At 35.4% G+C, this 20,169-nt stretch overlaps 1 protein-coding gene across 1 annotated transcript in view; it reads left to right on the top strand.

Annotated features, from left to right (window-relative positions):
- The window catches only part of LOC150089625 (cilia- and flagella-associated protein 43), a 302,046-nt gene that overhangs the window by 40,235 nt on the left and 241,642 nt on the right, over positions 1–20,169 (top strand). Inside the window, exon 4 of the mRNA XM_090390054.1 lies at positions 8,569–8,775. Coding sequence (XP_090246180.1) covers positions 8,569–8,775 — 207 coding nt within the window. The remainder of the gene's footprint in view (positions 1–8,568; positions 8,776–20,169) is intronic.

The following is a 20,169-nucleotide window of genomic DNA, read 5'->3' as shown; positions in this document are numbered from 1 at the left end:
TAATAAGTAATGCTTCTCTAGTAGAAAAGACTACTGTTATTTATTCTCAGTGGGCACTGCCACCCAGACAGCACCATTTCAAAGCTTGCTGGTCTTTCATCAGTGGATGGGCAGGTATCCAATAATGCAAACATGCCATCACAGTTGCCAAGTTAATTCCACAATATGAGAGATGCCACATGGTGAACAGAATGATACTGTATTTAAAAACTAAGAACAAATACCCACTGAGAATAAATAACAGTAGTCTTCTCTACTAGAGAAGCGTTACTTATTTGAAGTAGTGCAATAGCTGGTATCTCGTGAAGGTGGCCACAATAAGAGATATAATTAAAACGATCCCTTTACACTACATATGTAGTTTAATTTTATGGGTTAACTATGGTGTATCTACACTGATATTATATAGTTTATATATACTAACAAACATTTGCTAACAACACAAAAACTGTCACTGCATTCTCTCCTGCCTGCAAAAACTTGCAGCTAGGCTTGCACCACAACTGAAGAATAACAGTAAGTTGTGGTGCCCGGAGAGTGCAGTGCAGAAAGCAAGAGTCAAACAAATGAAATGAAAGCCAGAATGAATGAGAGTGTAAGTGTATAAGAGAAAGAACACAAACCATAAATGCTACAGTTAAGTACACACTAATCCTAGTATTAATCTTTTATATTCTTTAATTACTTATTTAGCTTAATTATTATGCATTAGTATTTAAATCTATGCTATACACCATTGCATCCCCCCCCCCAGTGTGTGCAAAAAAAAAAAAAAGAAAAAAGATTAATGGTTGAGTTAGGAAAAAAAAAAAAAATATATATATATATATATATATATATATATATACATACCTACATACAGTGCTTTTTTTGCAAAAATAGATGCTGGTACTCATTCTTTGCTATCAGGAAAAATTGAAAATTCAAAAGACATGAAAAGTACAGTACTCTAAAAAATTATTTCCTGATATTGTTACTTTAGTAGTAAAGTGTTTGGAATAGGAATAACAAATTAAGTATATGAACACACAGTTTATTAAGCATAAATTTATTATTCAAGTATATAAAAAATAAGTAAAATGTGTAAAAAATAAGTAATAAGTGAAAAATAATAAGAAATATTAGTAAAAAAATTTCATAAAGTTTTTATAGAATATTACAAATTTTTATTGAGTTCTCATCCAACACACTATGCAGACTTCTTTTCTGTTTGTGTCTGTTGCTGAATGGTATTTCCAAAGCAGCCATGAATCGACATATTTACTGGATCGAAGTCTGTCACCAGTGGGCCTACAATTTTAAGAAATAGTAGTGAAGAAATTGTTTATGTCATCAACGAAGCTCTGCTTGGGCAGACAATCAGATTCATTTGTGAAAATTCTCATTCACATTCACTTGATGAAATTGGTATTGTACTCAGAGTGTTCATCAAATGCTGTTCAATTTTTCCGAAACTGTCTTTTCGATTAGGTATTCTCGAAATGCATGAATTGTATCTCTTTCATTTAGCTGAAGCCTAATTGACAATGTTCCAACTTCATTCTCAACAAATGCCAACATTTCATTAGAAGGTTTAATACCTTTGTTGTCCTCATTTTTGTTCTCTTGTCATCAATATTGTCACTAGTTCTTAAATTCGAATTTTTTCTTTTCTTCTTTTTTTTTTTTTAAAACCATTCAAAATGTCATTGTTATTCAGATATTCAGCTGCTGTGACCATATTAACAGAGATAGGGAAAATTTGTGGAAAAATGTGAATAATGCAGTTCCACAAAACAACAAATGATTATTTGTCAGTTTAAAAGTAAATCACTCTCTCCTAATTCTCGAATGGGGTGCTTACAGTTGGTTCACAGTGGTGTCCAACCTATGGCTCGCATGGAAAGTGAATTAAAACAGCATTTTAAATTTTACTAATCAAAAAAATTTTCTCATTAAATGTTTTGTTTAGTAAATGTAATCGTGTATTGTACTTAATAAAATTTTTAAATATTTTCAATTTTAGGTGTATCATTATTTTTATTTATTCACCTTATATTCATCTTAGGAAGTGATCCTTTCAGGTTGTAAATTTTCTGAAGTGAGCATTTAAAGGAAAAAGTAAGGTATTTTTTTGAAAAACAAAAGAAAGTCATATTTTTATAATTTTAATAAAATCTAAAAAAATAAATTAGTGACATAGATTTGTTACACATAAAAGTATTAAGAATTTGCATTTTTTATATATAGCCTGAAAATAAAAAACAGTAACATGAAAACAGAAACTTCCTTTTATATGTAACAAGATGTGGAAAATGTAACACACTAATTTTTCTCAAATCATTCAGTGTGACCCCCGAAAGAATTCTAACTTTGAGTATGGCCACTGTATGGGAAAAGGTTGGACACCGCTGCAGTAGAAAGTGAACCAGAACCCATTGGGAATACCCCTTGATCTGCTCACTGTTGACCAGCGTGACTTTTTCATATGTGGGACAGGTGGTTGGATAGGCTTTACCGGATACTACTAAGTTGTAGAATGGTAATCCTTTTAGCTCTCTCAATTCTTGCTTAGTAGCAGCACTAATTTTCTAAATTGCCAGAAGTGCGAACAGTGCGTACCCAGTTAAGTCTCTCCCAAGCCGTTCGTTATATGAAAATTTTCTTCGCTCAGTGGAAACTATTTTAATTGTAATTTCCAAGGGGAATTCAAAAAAAATTTGCTATAAAAGGAGTTCATTAAACAGCAGTCTGACTGAGTAATTTAGAATTCTAAAAATTGTTATAAAGTTTTATATAGAAAATATCTTAACAATAGACAATGAAAAATTCAAATTTAGTTAAATAACTTTAAGCTTATTTGAATAGTAGGTAAACATGTGAAAACAATTTATGAAATATTACAAATTTCGAAGTGTACTGCATCCAAATGTCACAAGTCACTGTTAATAAAGGTGCCGGTACGCCATACCATTGTGTACCATCCCAAAAAAAACATTGTGTATATATATATATATATATATATATATATATATATATGTATGTGTATATAACCTAACAGAAAAAAAAAAAAAAAAAAAATACTATAAAATGTAGGAGAAAATAAAATATAAAAATAGAATGCAAGTAGAGTGAGAGTGCGGATTATGAATGAAGTAAATGTGTCTTCTCTCCCCCCCCCCCACCTGACAATGTGCAGCTCTGCTGCCAGCACCATTTGGCGATCTGTATTGTGCTCCCTTGCATGGTACCTTTACTCCCTATTCATCCCAATACTTCTATCTGTTCCCCCCAGCCTTCAATCTTCTTCCCTACTCTAACTTACCCAACTATTGTGCTTGCCCTTAATCTAAATTAAACTTAACTTAGTGTCTAAATTTAACTCGACCCTAACTTAAACTCCAATTTGGCCTTAACCTAATTTCCAGAGCTTTATTTATATATATATAGGCCCTAGCCACTGCAACCTTAGGAAACTAGGTGGCAGGGCCTGCCAGAGTATGAACTTCTACTGTGATCCCTCTATGCCTGACCTGCCTTCTCAGGGCAAAGTGTGGGCAATGGGGGGTCCCAGTAGGGGCTGCAACAGCTGAAAGGTCAGAGAAACAACACAACAAGACATTACACAACACACTTAACACTTTTTTTTTTTTTGTAAAATCTCTGGCCTTCACAGAGTTCTGTGTTACACAAACAGAGTATGCAACATGGAGATGGGGGAACCCCTGGTGATTTTAGACCCAAAATTTGTCCCTCCTTACTGACAATAAAATAGGTCCTTCTTGATTGTCTCCACAATCAAGCTTCTCAACTTGCAAATTTTAGATCCCTTCTAATCCAGCATAATTCATTAGAACTGAGTCATATTTGCATTGACAAAGCTAATCTGACTGATATTTATATTTTTAAAGTGGGTTCTTTTATACAAACATTTCTAATGCATGCCTAGAAAAATTATTATATTTGTATAATTACTACGACAGGCACAATTTGTATAATTACTATGACAGGCACAATTTCATCTGCCCTCATTAAGTTTAACATTTACATGGATTACTGCATATGGGTAGCAGTAATCCAGCAGGGATAAGGGGGTGATTATCTTAATGTATAAGGTAATGGTTAGACCACATCTCGAGTACTGCATACTAGTCTAGAAGCCTCATTTTAGGAAGAAGGATGTGGATCTATTGTGATGGGTAGGCTCAACATGGGGGAAAGGGGCTATAGTACCTGGTCTACAATTGTTCAATGTGCCAAGACCTTAATGTTATATTTAAGTAACTAAATTCATTTTTATGAACTATTTTAAGATTTTTCATATGTTAGAATTGTCATGCTGCCTTTTAATCCCCACATCTACATCTGGACACACACACACACATGGTCACATATAAACACAAGCACTCATTATACACCTTGCATGTGAATGCTTGTGTTTGACATCTTTGTGCCACCATGCACTTTGCACTGGTTCCACACTGCATATGCATCATGTCATGCACATTTTAGCACTCATAATACCCCTGAGAATTGATGCAGAGAAGAGCAACAAGATTTATGAGGTGAACAAAAGGGTACTCTTATTAAAAAAGACTTAAATTTTGAAAAAAAAATTAAGTGTCTGAAAACTAGGTGCCTACGGAAGATCTGATTGTGGAGTTTAAGGCTATGAATGGATTGAGTAAGCTAAATGTTGATAGCATCATTACCCTTGCCCAAAGAACATACACAGAAGGATGGATGCAGGATAGATGAGCTGAAATTTGCCTTCAGCCAGCAAGTGTTTGCAGGCTGGCCACCAGATATTCCACTGGACTGAATCTATTGGTAACCCTCTAGGAGGCTTCTGGATCAGTTAGTGTATAATCTCCCTATATCTACTCTGCCAGACAGTAACTAGAGGGAGTCTGAGTAGCATGTATGTTGGGGACATTGTTCATGGCCATGTAATTAGCTTTAAGTTTAATTGTTGGAGACATCTTTCATCTGGTGTTGTAGAAGTGAATAGTTTTAATAAATTTAAGGAGATCTAGACAAATTATTACAAGAATGGACAGATGAGCTTGGATAGTGTTTTTTTTTTTTTTTGGCTAATGCTATATAAGCTTATTTCCTTGTATCATTGCCACTAGATTCTTCATTGCCAATACATTCTGATATTAGTATGAATACGCTCCACCAAGAAATGTAGTAATCTAAATCCTGGCAGCTTTTGGCTATGAGGCTTCTTTAAAGAATATGTTTACAAAACTTACAAAATCTTGCCTTTGAATTTGTTAGAAATGAAACATACATTAGAAGAATGATTTCAATATCAGTCCAGACCACTTTAATTCTGTGAGAGTAATTTTTTTCCAACAAGCCATAATAATCGAAAATGAAGCTGGTCAAACATCAAAGGCAGATATTGTGGGGATTTCAGAGACGTGGTGTCACACAGATATAAGAAATGCAGAACTGGAATTTGGGGAGTACAATGTCTACAGAAAGGATAGACAGGATAGGAAGGGAGGAGGGGTTATGCTATTAGTTAAAAAACACATAAAATCCAAGGAAGTGAAGCCAGTCGACATCGCTGGACAGTGCAGTGTCGAGTCAGTTTGGTGTGACATAAGCATTGGGAGATCAAAATTGAGAGTAGGAGTGTGCTATAGGCCTAATGACTCTGATGAGTATAATAAGAAACTGTTCGGAGAAATAGAGTGGGCCAGTAAATCAGAGAGTCTTATAATGGGGGATTTTAATTTCCCAGATATTGACTGGAATTTGGGGGCAGGTCACTCACACAGTAGCAAGGCTTTTGTGGATTTATTGGATGATTGTTTTCTACATCAGCATGTTCGGGAGGCAACTAGAGGGAGTAATACTCTTGATTTGATTATCAGTAGTGATTCTTCATGCATTAAGAATCTGCAGATAAATGAACCACTTGGTGGCAGTGATCACAGTGTGCTGAAGTGGGAGTTACTCAAAGAGGTAACTACCATTAGGGGTAAAGGGAAGGGGTATTGCTTTCGTAAAGGCGACTACAATGGACTGAGACAGTATTTAAATTCTATACAGTGGGATCAACTGATGATATTGCCAACAGCAAATTCAAAATGGGAAGCATTCAAAGAACTTATCGTGGAAGCTACTAGGCTTTACATACCAACTAAGAAATATTGTTCAAGGTTTAGGCCTAAATGGTTGTCAGATGAACTAATGAGGCATATGGCAGAGAAGAAAAATGCATGGGATACATACAAATTAACACATGACACAGAAGCCTATGATAGATACAAGTTGATCTGTAACCAAGTTACAAAGGAGGTTAGGCAGGCGAAGGCAGATTACGAGAGATCCTTGGCAAGGGATGCGAAGAAAAACAGCAAAGAGTTCTTTACTTATGTAAACTCTAGAAGCAAGGGGATGAATCAGATTGGTCCACTTGAGATCGATGGGTCAACTGTTGATGACCCTGCTCGGGTAGCTAACAAACTAAATGAATATTTTGCATCGACATTCACACATGAGGAGTTATTCAGCAAGGGGAATGCCAGAGGTGTATTCAACTCTAGCAGTAAGCTAGAGAATCTTGTAATAACTGAGAGCAAAGTGGAGGAGAAATTGTTGAAGATAAACACAAGAAAGGCACCTGGGGTGGATGGGATCTATCCAGTTATATTAAAGGAGGCAGCAAAGGAGGTAAGCAAACCCTTAGCCATAATTATGAGAGCTTCCTTGGACTCAGGGGAGGTACCCATTGACTGGAGATGTGCAAATGTGACCCCAATTCACAAAGGGGGATCAAAGGCTGACACAAGTAATTATAGACCTGTGAGTTTAACTTCTGTTCCCGGAAAATTAATGGAGGCACTGGTGAAAGAAGCACTGCAGGATCATCTAGACAAGACTTCAGTTATAGCTAGGACACAGCATGGTTTTGTTAAGGGGAAGTCTTGCCTGACCAATTTGATTGGATATTATGATGCAGTCACAAAAGAACTGGATGCAGGGAATAACTTTGATATTATATACTTGGATCTTAGAAAGGCTTTTGATACTGTTGCACATGGAAGACTGCTGCACAAATTGGAGCAGTGTGGCATTGGAGGCAAGTTGCTGCTATGGATAAAGGGGTGGTTGAGGGGGAGAAGACAGAGAGTGGTAATCAATGGACACTGCTCATCGTGGACTAATGTTATTAGTGGAGTCCCTCAGGGTTCAGTATTGGGGCCTTTATTGTTTTCTGTATTTATAAATGATATTGATGATGGTATATCAGGCTTAATGTCCAAGTTTGCAGACGATACGAAGGTTGGCAGGGTTGTCAAGGACACTACTGACACTATGCTGCTGCAACAGGATTTGGAAAGGTTGAGCAGATGGGCTTCGAGGTGGCAAATGAAGTTTAACATTGACAAATGTAAAGTACTACATATGGGAAACAGCAACCCCAGAGCAACGTATCAACTCTGTGGTACTACACTGACAGTGGTAGAGAATGAAAGGGACCTGGGGGTGGTGGTGCAGGCAGATATGAAGTTCTCTGAGCAGTGCAGACGAGCTGCAAGAGTAGCTCATGGTGTATTGTCAATGATATATAGGAATTTTTCTAGCAGGGATAAGGAGGTGATTATTCCCTTGTATAAGGCAATGGTCAGGCCACACCTAGAGTACTGTATACAGGCCTGGAGGCCTCATTTCAGGAAGGATGTAGAGCTGCTGGAACGAGTACAGAGAAGGGCAACTAGATTGGTGAATGGGACAAAGGGGTTCTCTTACGAAGAAAGGCTTAAGTTTTGCAAATTACAGTGTCTGGAAACTAGGCACCAGCGGGGTGATCTGATAGAGGTGTACAAAGCCTTGAATGGTTTGAGCATGCTCAATGCTGATGGGATTCTTCCTCTAGCTCAGAAAAATCACCTGAGAGGGCATAAATTCAAATTGAGGAAAGACAGATGTAGGATAGATGTGCGGAAATTTGCCTTTAGCCAGCGGGTGGTTGGTGGGTGGAACAGACTTCCATCCCTTGTCGTGGAAGTTGATAGCCTAAATAAGTTTAAGGCTCAGCTGGACAGGTATTTCGAACGAACAGAGGGGTGAAGTGGAAGTGGTTATTTTTATTTATTTATGTTACTTTTTTTTTTTTTTTTTTTTTTTTTTTTTTTGGCTGATGCTGCATAAGCTTGCTTTCTTGCATCAAATGCCTCTACTAATGCTAATGCTAATATAACACTTGAACCAAATCTATGAATATTTTGCGAAAATATTTTTCAATATTTTGTATTTGCTTGAGGTAATTAATAAATATCTATTTATGATATTTATATTCATTATCTCACGTTATTTTATGTTAACCTTATTTTATATAGAGTTAACATAAAATCAGTTTAATTTCATTTTTCACTCTTTACCAATGCAATCTTGAATTTGATGGTTAAAGAGGTGTTTTGTAAAATTAAAGAAGCCTTTTCTAATCTTAAGTTTCTAATTTTTTTTTTTTTTTTTAATTTTCCATAGCTCAAAGATTATTAAAATTATATTAGTATTCTAATTCTGTAAAATGAAATAATTGAAGATTTATTTGCATTTTTGTTAAAGGATATAATATTCCGAGCAAAGGTCAATTTCAACAAAAAATTTGAAAGTCATTATGAAATGAAGGACAGAGAAATTGAAAAAATTAAGGAAAAAAATTCTCGCATAGAGGAGATTTTATCTTATTTGGAGATTGAAGAGGATCTTTGGGAACCATCTTGGGATCCTGATGAAAAGCCTGAACACATATTAGTAGTGGAAGATCATGAGGCAAGTGACCAATTTGTACATAATCAATCTCATGTAAGCTAAAATTTAATAACTGAAGGAATTTTAACTTTAATTTCCTTGAAAAATTTCTAGGAAGATAATATAACTACATTGATATTTTAACTATAAAATATCTACAAACCGTTTTATGGATTATTGTGCTAATTTTCATTTATTACAATGATGCATATATCACAATGATATTTCTGTTAAAATTCACAAAATTTAGTTAATTCATTAGGAGTAAATTCATTTAATTTAGTTAGGAGTAATTTAATTTATTTAGGAGTAAATTCATTTAATTTAGTTAGGAGTAATTTAATTTATTTAGTAGTAAATTCATTTAATTTAGTTAGGAGTAATTTAATTTATTTAGGAGTAAATTCATTTAATCATTTCAACAAGTTCTTAAGCTCACTCTTATTCTGTTTTTTATTTCTTGTTAGTTTCATGGTACCTTGGAGCAAATAGTGTTGAGAAAATAGGTATAAAATTTTTAGTACATTAGAACAACATCAAATAAAAAAGGCGGCCTGGCTGTAGTTCCTCAATAATGATTTCTTTGCAGTGGATATCAGTGCACTCATCCAAAAATGGAGGAAATAAGTGATGACTTTTATGTATAAAAATAAAATTATCATGCCTCTGTTCTGTGTGCAGCCTTGTGTACCTTCATAGATAGATTTAATTAAATTAATAATGATAATTAATAGATAAAATCAAATAATAACAGCAATAATTAGAATGACTGTAAATTGCTTAACTGATGTGTTTTCAAAAAGCAGTCCAGTTTACCTTTGAATTACAATGATTACAACTGAACACATATTAGTAGTTTCATTTTAGGTGAAACATCCAGCATAATGCAAAATTATAAATGTCAGTACATGTTCTTGTGAGACAAATAGTCTGTTCACTGCATTGATAGTGCCATAATGTACAGGATAATTCATAAGTACCTGAACATTTTTAAAACTGTATAACTATTTTTTTATTTTTCAAGACAAAAAGAAAATGTAATGCCTTGTACTCAAATGCTTCAGATTTACTGCTTGACATGTTTCAGTTGCAGTATCTATTGTTAGGGGGTATGGCAGTAGAAAAATGAAAATTAGTGACTAATATAGGGAAGGATGTTATATGGTTGTTTTCCATTAAGATTAATTACTATATTTAATAACCACTCATATACCACGTGAAATTAATATTATAATTTATTAAGCTAATATCGTAAACCACTATACATTTAAGGTGATTTCAGGCATCTTACCAGTATCCATCTGATGATGGTGTGGCATGGTCTGATGATGGGTATCTGTAAGATGCCTGAAACATCAACTTAAATGTATAGTGGTTTAGTGATTAGCTTAATAAACTATATTATTAATTTCACATGGTATGTGACTGGCTATTAAATATAGTAATTAATCTTAAATTAGTGACCTTCACAGGTGAAGGAGGAGTTGTTTATAGGTGTTTCTTGTCTTGTGCCCTTTAAGCAGATCTGTGTGGTGCTTGCTAAAGTGAGTTTCCAAACCTGTATGTTATTCTGGATGTGCTTCAACTATTACCTTATACTCATACAATGGGATAATCACTTCTTTGTTTCCCTTTTGGAAAATTTCATGTATATCATTGACAGAACCCCATGAGCTGTTACAGCAGCTTGTTTTTACAGCAGAGGGAATTTCAGACTGTACAAGTCAGAAAGTCAGACCATACAATTTCCCATAGATTTTTTTTTTTCATACTCCACTAGTATCATCCAAATGGCATTACCACACAATTGGTGTTTATTCTGATTTTAAGGTAGCAAATGCAAAGCACTGCATTTTCCACCCAAATATAGTGTTTTGCATTTATCATTGTTAAATCAGTTGGCATATTCCAGCTCTTATTAGTTTATTTAAATCCTCTTGAAGTAGCATACCCTGATTACTATCATTAACCGCTGTGACCACCTTTGTATCATCAGCAGACATAGATGTGAAATTTGGAATACCTGCATAAATATTAAAAACATTAAGGGACCAGCGCGCTCTCTCTCTCTCTCTCTCTCTCTCTCTCATTCACTCATACAAATGTAAAGTACTGCATATGGGAAGCAGTAACCACGGAGTAACGTATAAACTGTGTAGTACTGCACTGACAGTGGCAGAGAATGAAAAGGACCTAGGGGTAATTGTGCCGGCAAATATGAAGTTTTCTGAGCAGTGCAGATGGTCTGCAAGATTAGCTCATGGTGTCTTGTCAGTGATATACAGGAATTTTTCTAGCAGGGATAAGACAGTGATTATCCTCTTGTATAAGGCAATGATCAGGCCACACCTTGAGTACTGTATAATATATGTGTGGCCTCCAAACATTTATGTGTGGAGGTCTCATTTTAAGAACAATGTAGAGCTGCTGGAACGAGTATATAGAAGGGCAACAACATTAATGAATGGAACAAAGGGTTGCTCTTACGAAGGAAGGCTTAAGTTTTGCAAATTACAGTGTCTGGAGACTAGGCACCTGCAAGGTGATCTGATTAAGGTGTATAAAGCCTTGAATGGTTTGAGCATGCTCAATACTGATGGGATTCTTCCTTTTGCTCAGAATAATCACCTGAGAGGGCATAAATTCCAATGGAGGAAAGACAGTTGTAGGATAGATGTACCGAAGTTTGCCTTTAGCCAGCGGGTGGTTGATTGCTGGAACAAACTTCCATCTGTTGTTGCAGAAGTTGATAGTCTAAATAGATTGAAGGCCGAACTAACTAGACGAATATTTGGAGAGGGTGGATGGATGAAATGTGTTTCTTTTTTCCTTTGGCTGATGCTATATAAGCTTGAAAATGTGAATTGGAATATCATCGGTTTGGCTGAAACAAGAAGAAGAAATGAATCACATATAAGTTTATCAAGTGGAAATCTGCTGTACACCAGTGGAAACCAGTGAAAGGAGTGAAGGTGGAGTTGGGTTTCTGGTCCATAAAGATTTTAAAAACAACATTTTGGAATTCAAAAGTACATCACCAAGGGTGTCAAGACTAATACTCAAGATTTCTAAGAGGTACAAGCTAAAGATTATAATGATTTATGCACCAACATCGAGCCATGATGATGAAGAGGTTGAAGAAATGTACACTGAAATTGAGAGTCTTCTAGATGAGCAGAAAACCCACTACACTATTATTATGGGGGACTTCAATGCTAAGATTGGAAAAAGGCAAAACAGCGCAGAAAGAGGAACTATAGGAAATTTTGGAATTGGTGAAAGAAATAAAAGAGGTGAAAGACTTGTGGAATTTGCAGAATCTCAAGGACTGTCAGTAATGAACACTTTTTTCAAGAAAACGGTGAACAGAAAGTGGACATGGAAGAGTCCAAATGGATTAACAACTAATGAAATCGACTTCATCCTCACTAACAGAAGATATATTGTGAATGATGTTACCGTCCTGAATAAGGTAAATGTTGGAAGTGATCACAGAATGGTAAGTTGTACACTTGATATAGATGTAGGAAAGGAAAGGAAAAAATTAATCGAGTAAATAATACAAAGGTCTTTGAAATAACAGAGGAGGAGAAAAAGCAGTATATACTGGAACTTAAGAACAAGTTTGAGCTTCTGCAGACTACTCAGGACCAAGATATCGACGAGGAATATTACAACTTTCTGAAAGTGATAAAGCCCAAGAAACCTATAGGGAAACAGAAATCCAAAGAAGAAAAAATTAGTCAAGAAACACTTGTCATGATGAACCAAAGATGACAAATGAAGAGCAAGAAAAACACTGACAGGGAGAAAATTGAGTATACTGAGTTATGCAAAGCCATTAGAAAGAGACTCAGAGAGGACATAAGAAGATTTAACACAAGAAAAGTAGAACAAGCATTAAGGGAAAACAAAGGATTTAAATCAGCAGCCATGAGCAGTAATACAGAAAGACAAATGATACTGAAACTGAAGAATAGCGATGGTGTATTTATAAACAGCAGAGAAGGCATAATTCAAATAGCAGAAGACTACTATAGATAATTACACAAGGAGCGAGGGAATGATACCAGCAGTGGGGAAGATGGATTGCAAAGTAGCAACACATACGACATACCCGATATTCTTCCTGATGAGGTAGAACATGCATTGAAGAAAATGAAGAATCGGAAAGCCCCGGGGGAAGATGAAGTTACTGTAGAGTTGTTAAAATTGGGAGGAAGAGACATAACACAAAAACTGGCAAGGCTCTTCACAAAGTGCATTAGAAAAAGTGTGATGCCTAAGCAGTGGAATAATGCAATCATAGTTTTGCTGCACAAGAAAGGAGATAAATCAGAAATTGGAAATTATAGACCAATTAGCTTGTTATCCTACATCTACATGTTGTTCACAAGGGTCATTACTAACAGATTAGAAAGAATACTTGATGAGAATCAACCGAAAGAGCAAGCTGGCTTTAGGACAGGATTCTCAACTATGGATCACCTTCACGTAATATCACAGCTAATGGAGAAAGCAAATGAACATAAAACACCATTATGCCTGGCATTTGTGGATTATGAAAAGGCATTTGACTCCATACAGCATAAGGCAATGTTTCGGGCACTGGAAAGACAAGGCATAGATACTCCATATATTATGATTTTGATTAGTAAATTAATAAGAGGAGTTTACCTCAATATAGTACGTGGAACACTTCCGTATGATACCCTCCAGAAATTAAAACGGAAAAAACGAAAAAATCGACAACTTACCAATAAATTAAAGTGAAATATAAATAATTAAATAAATCAATTTAACTCAATTCAAAATCAATTCAAAACAATTAAAATTCAAATTAACGCAATTAAAAGAATCTAACGAAAATATTCAAAACGATTTTCCTTCCTGAAGCTGACAATGCTTTTCGACCGACTGTCGTGATCACAGGAATGAAAATTACCGAATCAGGCTAAACCTGCAACTTAAATAGTGATTATGTGTCTTCGCGCATGCGCGTAAAGGTCCACGCATCGGAGATCAAATATGGCCGCCGAACATTAACAGAATTCTCGTGTAATTTAATTTCAACGGTTTCTGCAATTAATAGTCGCGTATAATTACGTTGAACGTTAAGTATTTTGGCCTCGTTAAATAAAAAAGTATGTTTTTCGTTAATGGCATGAAAGGCTAATTCTGACGCTGCTGAACGAGAAGCACGAACTGAGGCTTCGTGTTGATTTACACGGATATTAAGAGAAAACCGCGTCGAACCCTGATAAGACGAGTCGCAATCACCGCAAGAAATGTTGTATACTAGATCATTAATTTGTGTTGCGAACGCCGAAAGAACCGAGCGATTGTTCAGTATAGTGTGTAACTTCCGTATAGGCCTAGCTATAATTTTAAATTCGGTATCTTTAAAGAATCTGTTAAGCTGTTTGTGCCACTGTTCAACATATGGGACAGAAATAAAGTATTTTTTGATATTATTATTGTTGATTGGTGCAGTATTTTGTATCCTATCCTTAGCTTGTACCCTAATTCGATTTATTGTGTTAATGGGATAACCCCTGTTCAAGAATCTGCTAGTTAATATTTGTATTTCTGAGTCTAAAGCAGAATCCGTCGTTGAATATTTATAGGCATTTAGAAATTGATTAAAGATAATCGATCTTTTGTAGGTGAACGGGTGGTAGCTATTATAATGTAGAAGCATACCGGTGTTTGTGGGTTTTCGATAGATGCTAAATTGTATTTTGTTCGAGTCCCGGGTAAGCGTGAAATTTAGAAAGTTTAATGACTTAGTATCCGTATCTTCCCTTTCCAATGTAAATTTGAGTCTAGAATGAATATTATTAAACGAATGTAAAATGTCTTGGATAGTACTACTATCGGTAATAACTAGAACATCGTCTAAATACCTCCCATAGTATGTGATACGGGGACGAAAAGGTGTCAAATGTATCTGCTCAATCGTTGAGAGATAGATCTCTGACATTAAGCCACTCAGGCTCAAACCCATTGGTAATCCAAAAATTTGTTTGTACACCTTGTCTCGAAAGGTGATGTAGTTAGCCTCAACTAATAGTTTAATTAAGTGAAAAATCTCCTTTATAGGCAGCTTCGTATGATTAATCGGTGTCGAGTTTTTATTTAACATATCCCAAATAATATCTAATGTGTATTCAACGTTTACATTCGTATATAATGAGGTAACATCTAATGAGAATAAATTGTCATTGTCGCCGAGTCTACAGTCTTTAAGATTATTAAATAATGTATCGTAATTCTTAATCCCAAATTGTATAACCTGTCTAAAAGGTTTTATAATGTTATATACATGTGTGGCTAAGGCTGAAAATGCCGAGTTCCTGTAGGAAACAATAGGTCGAATCGGAAATCCAGGCTTGTGTAATTTTACCTGACCAAAAAGTGCAGGAATATTGTATGTTCTGGACTTCAATTCCTTCAACTGAACCATAGTAATGTAGTCGTTTTTACGATATGTGGTTAACGTTTTATTGTATTGATTTACCAAATTGGTAAACAGTGTCGGGTCCACTTCACAATAAGTGGAGGTATCAGATACAACTGAATCTAACTTATTAATATAATCATGTTTATCTAGTATAACCACTGTATCTCCTTTATCTGCCCTCTGTATAATAATGTCCTTATTTTCTCGAAGTTCTCGTAAAGCTGAACTGTCATGTGTATTCAATTTAGGAAGTCGCGTTTCTTTTATGTTATTCACTACTTGGTTAACTTGTTGAATAAATACATCTTTTTGTGGAACACTACGAAGTCCAAATTCAATATCAATTACGCATTGTTTTTTTGGCAGCTTTCGAGGTGGTAAATTATAATTTAATCCTTTGGATAAAAGTGAAATCTGGTCCTGCGATAGTGTACACGAGGAAAGATTTGTAACCTGTTGATATGTCGGTTCGTTGGATACTGGGTGAGGGGGTGTTCGTGAACTAGCCGACATATTCTGTGGTAGTGTGTTATGTGTCTGTGGGGGGGATGTCACCCAACTCGTGTGAACTTGGTCGCAAGCTCGCGACAATGTGTTAGAATTCGCATGAACGTGTCTTGAACTATTCGATAATGTTTGCAACTTGTTAACGTGTCTGTTTTTTATTTCTGAGGCTTGTGCTTCCCGTCGCAAATCTATGGAGGTCTTCAATACAGACCAATCGTTCGGATGTAGATAATTTTTTAATTTATCGCGAAGCTTCCTAACCTGGGAAAGGTATTTTTGTTTATCCGAATATCGAGATTTTAAGGCAAGCTTAACAATATTACGTGATGTCGCCAGTGATAGTTGTTTTATGCCTGAAATTTTTTGATTTAAATTCACCCTGGCAAATTTCGGAACGATGTTGTTTTGAAGGCAATATTTTAGGAAAGACATATGGTAACTTTGGGCCGAGTACCTTAGTGTAGATTTAATGTAATTTTGTACCAAGCCATTCAAAAAATCTCCCATAATTGTGTGTATCGATTGTATACTGATTGTATACTACTGGAGAGACAGGAAGTGAATGAAATAGTCAATAAGAGTTTGAAAATTAATTAGATAGTATGAATCAGAGCTGTAATACTCAATATGTTCTACGTTGATAATATTAGTAAATTAATAAGAGGAGTTTACCTCAATATAGTACGTGGAACACTTCCGTATGATACCCTCCAGAAATTAAAACGGGAAAAAACGAAAAAATCGACAACTTACCAATAAATTAAAGTGAAATATAAATAATTAAATAAATCAATTTAACTCAATTCAAAATCAATTCAAAACAATTAAAATTCAAATTAATGCAATTAAAAGAATCTAACGAAAATATTCAAAACGATTTTCCTTCCTGAAGCTGACAATGCTTTTCGACCGACTGTCGTGATCACAGGAAGAAAATTACCGAATCAGGCTAAACTTGCAACTTAAATAGTGATTATGTGTCTTCGCGCATGCGCGTAAAGGTCCACGCATCGGAGATCAAATATGGCCGCCGAACATTAACAGAATTCTCGTGTAATTTAATTTCAACGGTTTCTGCAATTAATAGTCGCGTATAATTACGTTGAACGTTAAGTATTTTGGCCTCGTTAAATAAAAAAGTATGTTTTTCGTTAATGGCATGAAAGGCTAATTCTGACGCTGCTGAACGAGAAGCACGAACTGAGGCTTCGTGTTGATTTACACGGATATTAAGAGAAAACCGCGTCGAACCCTGATAAGACGAGTCGCAATCACCGCAAGAAATGTTGTATACTAGATCATTAATTTGTGTTGCGAACGCCGAAAGAACCGAGCGATTGTTCAGTATAGTTAAGTTGCAGGTTTAGCCTGATTCGGTAATTTTCATTCCTGTGATCACGACAGTCGGTCGAAAAGCATTGTCAGCTTCAGGAAGGAAAATCGTTTTGAATATTTTCGTTAGATTCTTTTAATTGCGTTAATTTGAATTTTAGTTGTTTTGAATTGATTTTGAATTGAGTTAAATTGATTTATTTAATTATTTATATTTCACTTTAATTTATTGGTAAGTTGTCGATTTTTTCGTTTTTTCCGTTTTAATTTCTGGAGGGTATCATACGGAAGTGTTCCACGTACTATATTGAGGTAAACTCCTCTTATTAATTTACTAATATTATCAACGTAGAACATATTGAGTATTACAGCTCTGATTCATACTATCTAATTAATTTTCAAACTCTTATTGACTATTTCATTCACTTCCTGTCTCTCCAGTAGTATACAATCAGTATACAATCGATACACACAATTATGGGAGATTTTTTGAATGGCTTGGTACAAAATTACATTAAATCTACACTAAGGTACTCGGCCCAAAGTTACCATATGTCTTTCCTAAAATATTGCCTTCAAAACAACATCGTTCCGAAATTTGCCAGGGTGAATTTAAATCAAAAAATTTCAGGCATAAAACAACTATCACTGGCGACATCACGTAATATTGTTAAGCTTGCCTTAAAATCTCGATATTCGGATAAACAAAAATACCTTTCCCAGGTTAGGAAGCTTCGCGATAAATTAAAAAATTATCTACATCCGAACGATTGGTCTGTATTGAAGACCTCCATAGATTTGCGACGGGAAGCACAAGCCTCAGAAATAAAAAACAGACACGTTAACAAGTTGCAAACATTATCGAATAGTTCAAGACACGTTCATGCGAATTCTAACACATTGTCGCGAGCTTGCGACCAAGTTCACACGAGTTGGGTGACATCCCCCCCACAGACACATAACACACTACCACAGAATATGTCGGCTAGTTCACGAACACCCCCTCACCCAGTATCCAACGAACCGACATATCAACAGGTTACAAATCTTTCCTCGTGTACACTATCGCAGGACCAGATTTCACTTTTATCCAAAGGATTAAATTATAATTTACCACCTCGAAAGCTGCCAAAAAAACAATGCGTAATTGATATTGAATTTGGACTTCGTAGTGTTCCACAAAAAGATGTATTTATTCAACAAGTTAACCAAGTAGTGAATAACATAAAAGAAACGCGACTTCCTAAATTGAATACACATGACAGTTCAGCTTTACGAGAACTTCGAGAAAATAAGGACATTATTATACAGAGGGCAGATAAAGGAGATACAGTGGTTATACTAGATAAACATGATTATATTAATAAGTTAGATTCAGTTGTATCTGATACCTCCACTTATTGTGAAGTGGACCCGACACTGTTTACCAATTTGGTAAATCAATACAATAAAACGTTAACCACATATCGTAAAAACGACTACATTACTATGGTTCAGTTGAAGGAATTGAAGTCCAGAACATACAATATTCCTGCACTTTTTGGTCAGGTAAAATTACACAAGCCTGGATTTCCGATTCGACCTATTGTTTCCTACAGGAACTCGGCATTTTCAGCCTTAGCCACACATGTATATAACATTATAAAACCTTTTAGACAGGTTATACAATTTGGGATTAAGAATTACGATACATTATTTAATAATCTTAAAGACTGTAGACTCGGCGACAATGACAATTTATTCTCATTAGATGTTACCTCATTATATACGAATGTAAACGTTGAATACACATTAGATATTATTTGGGATATGTTAAATAAAAACTCGACACCGATTAATCATACGAAGCTGCCTATAAAGGAGATTTTTCACTTAATTAAACTATTAGTTGAGGCTAACTACATCACCTTTCGAGACAAGGTGTACAAACAAATTTTTGGATTACCAATGGGTTTGAGCCTGAGTGGCTTAATGTCAGAGATCTATCTCTCAACGATTGAGCAGATACATTTGACACCTTTTCGTCCCCGTATCACATACTATGGGAGGTATTTAGACGATGTTCTAGTTATTACCGATAGTAGTACTATCCAAGACATTTTACATTCGTTTAATAATATTCATTCTAGACTCAAATTTACATTGGAAAGGGAAGATACGGATACTAAGTCATTAAACTTTCTAAATTTCACGCTTACCCGGGACTCGAACAAAATACAATTTAGCATCTATCGAAAACCCACAAACACCGGTATGCTTCTACATTATAATAGCTACCACCCGTTCACCTACAAAAGATCGATTATCTTTAATCAATTTCTAAATGCCTATAAATATTCAACGACGGATTCTGCTTTAGACTCAGAAATACAAATATTAACTAGCAGATTCTTGAACAGGGGTTATCCCATTAACACAATAAATCGAATTAGGGTACAAGCTAAGGATAGGATACAAAATACTGCACCAATCAACAATAATAATATCAAAAAGTACTTTATTTCTGTCCCATATGTTGAACAGTGGCACAAACAGCTTAACAGATTCTTTAAAGATACCGAATTTAAAATTATAGCTAGGCCTATACGGAAGTTACACACTATACTGAACAATCGCTCGGTTCTTTCGGCGTTCGCAACACAAATTAATGATCTAGTATACAACATTTCTTGCGGTGATTGCGACTCGTCTTATCAGGGTTCGACGCGGTTTTCTCTTAATATCCGTGTAAATCAACACGAAGCCTCAGTTCGTGCTTCTCGTTCAGCAGCGTCAGAATTAGCCTTTCATGCCATTAACGAAAAACATACTTTTTTATTTAACGAGGCCAAAATACTTAACGTTCAACGTAATTATACGCGACTATTAATTGCAGAAACCGTTGAAATTAAATTACACGAGAATTCTGTTAATGTTCGGCGACCATATTTGATCTCCGATGCGTGGACCTTTACGCGCATGCGCGAAGACACATAATCACTATTTAAGTTGCAGGTTTAGCCTGATTCGGTAATTTTCATTCCTGTGATCACGACAGTCGGTCGAAAAGCATTGTCAGCTTCAGGAAGGAAAATCGTTTTGAATATTTTCGTTAGATTCTTTTAATTGCGTTA

The sequence above is a fragment of the Mastigoproctus giganteus genome, chromosome 2, assembly GCF_048544385.1.
Source record: "Mastigoproctus giganteus isolate SK-2022 chromosome 2, ASM4854438v1, whole genome shotgun sequence".
NCBI classification, from domain to species: Eukaryota; Metazoa; Arthropoda; class Arachnida; order Uropygi; family Thelyphonidae; genus Mastigoproctus; species Mastigoproctus giganteus.
Note: the sequence above shows the minus strand (reverse complement) of the source record. Positions and strands in the feature narration are given on the sequence as shown.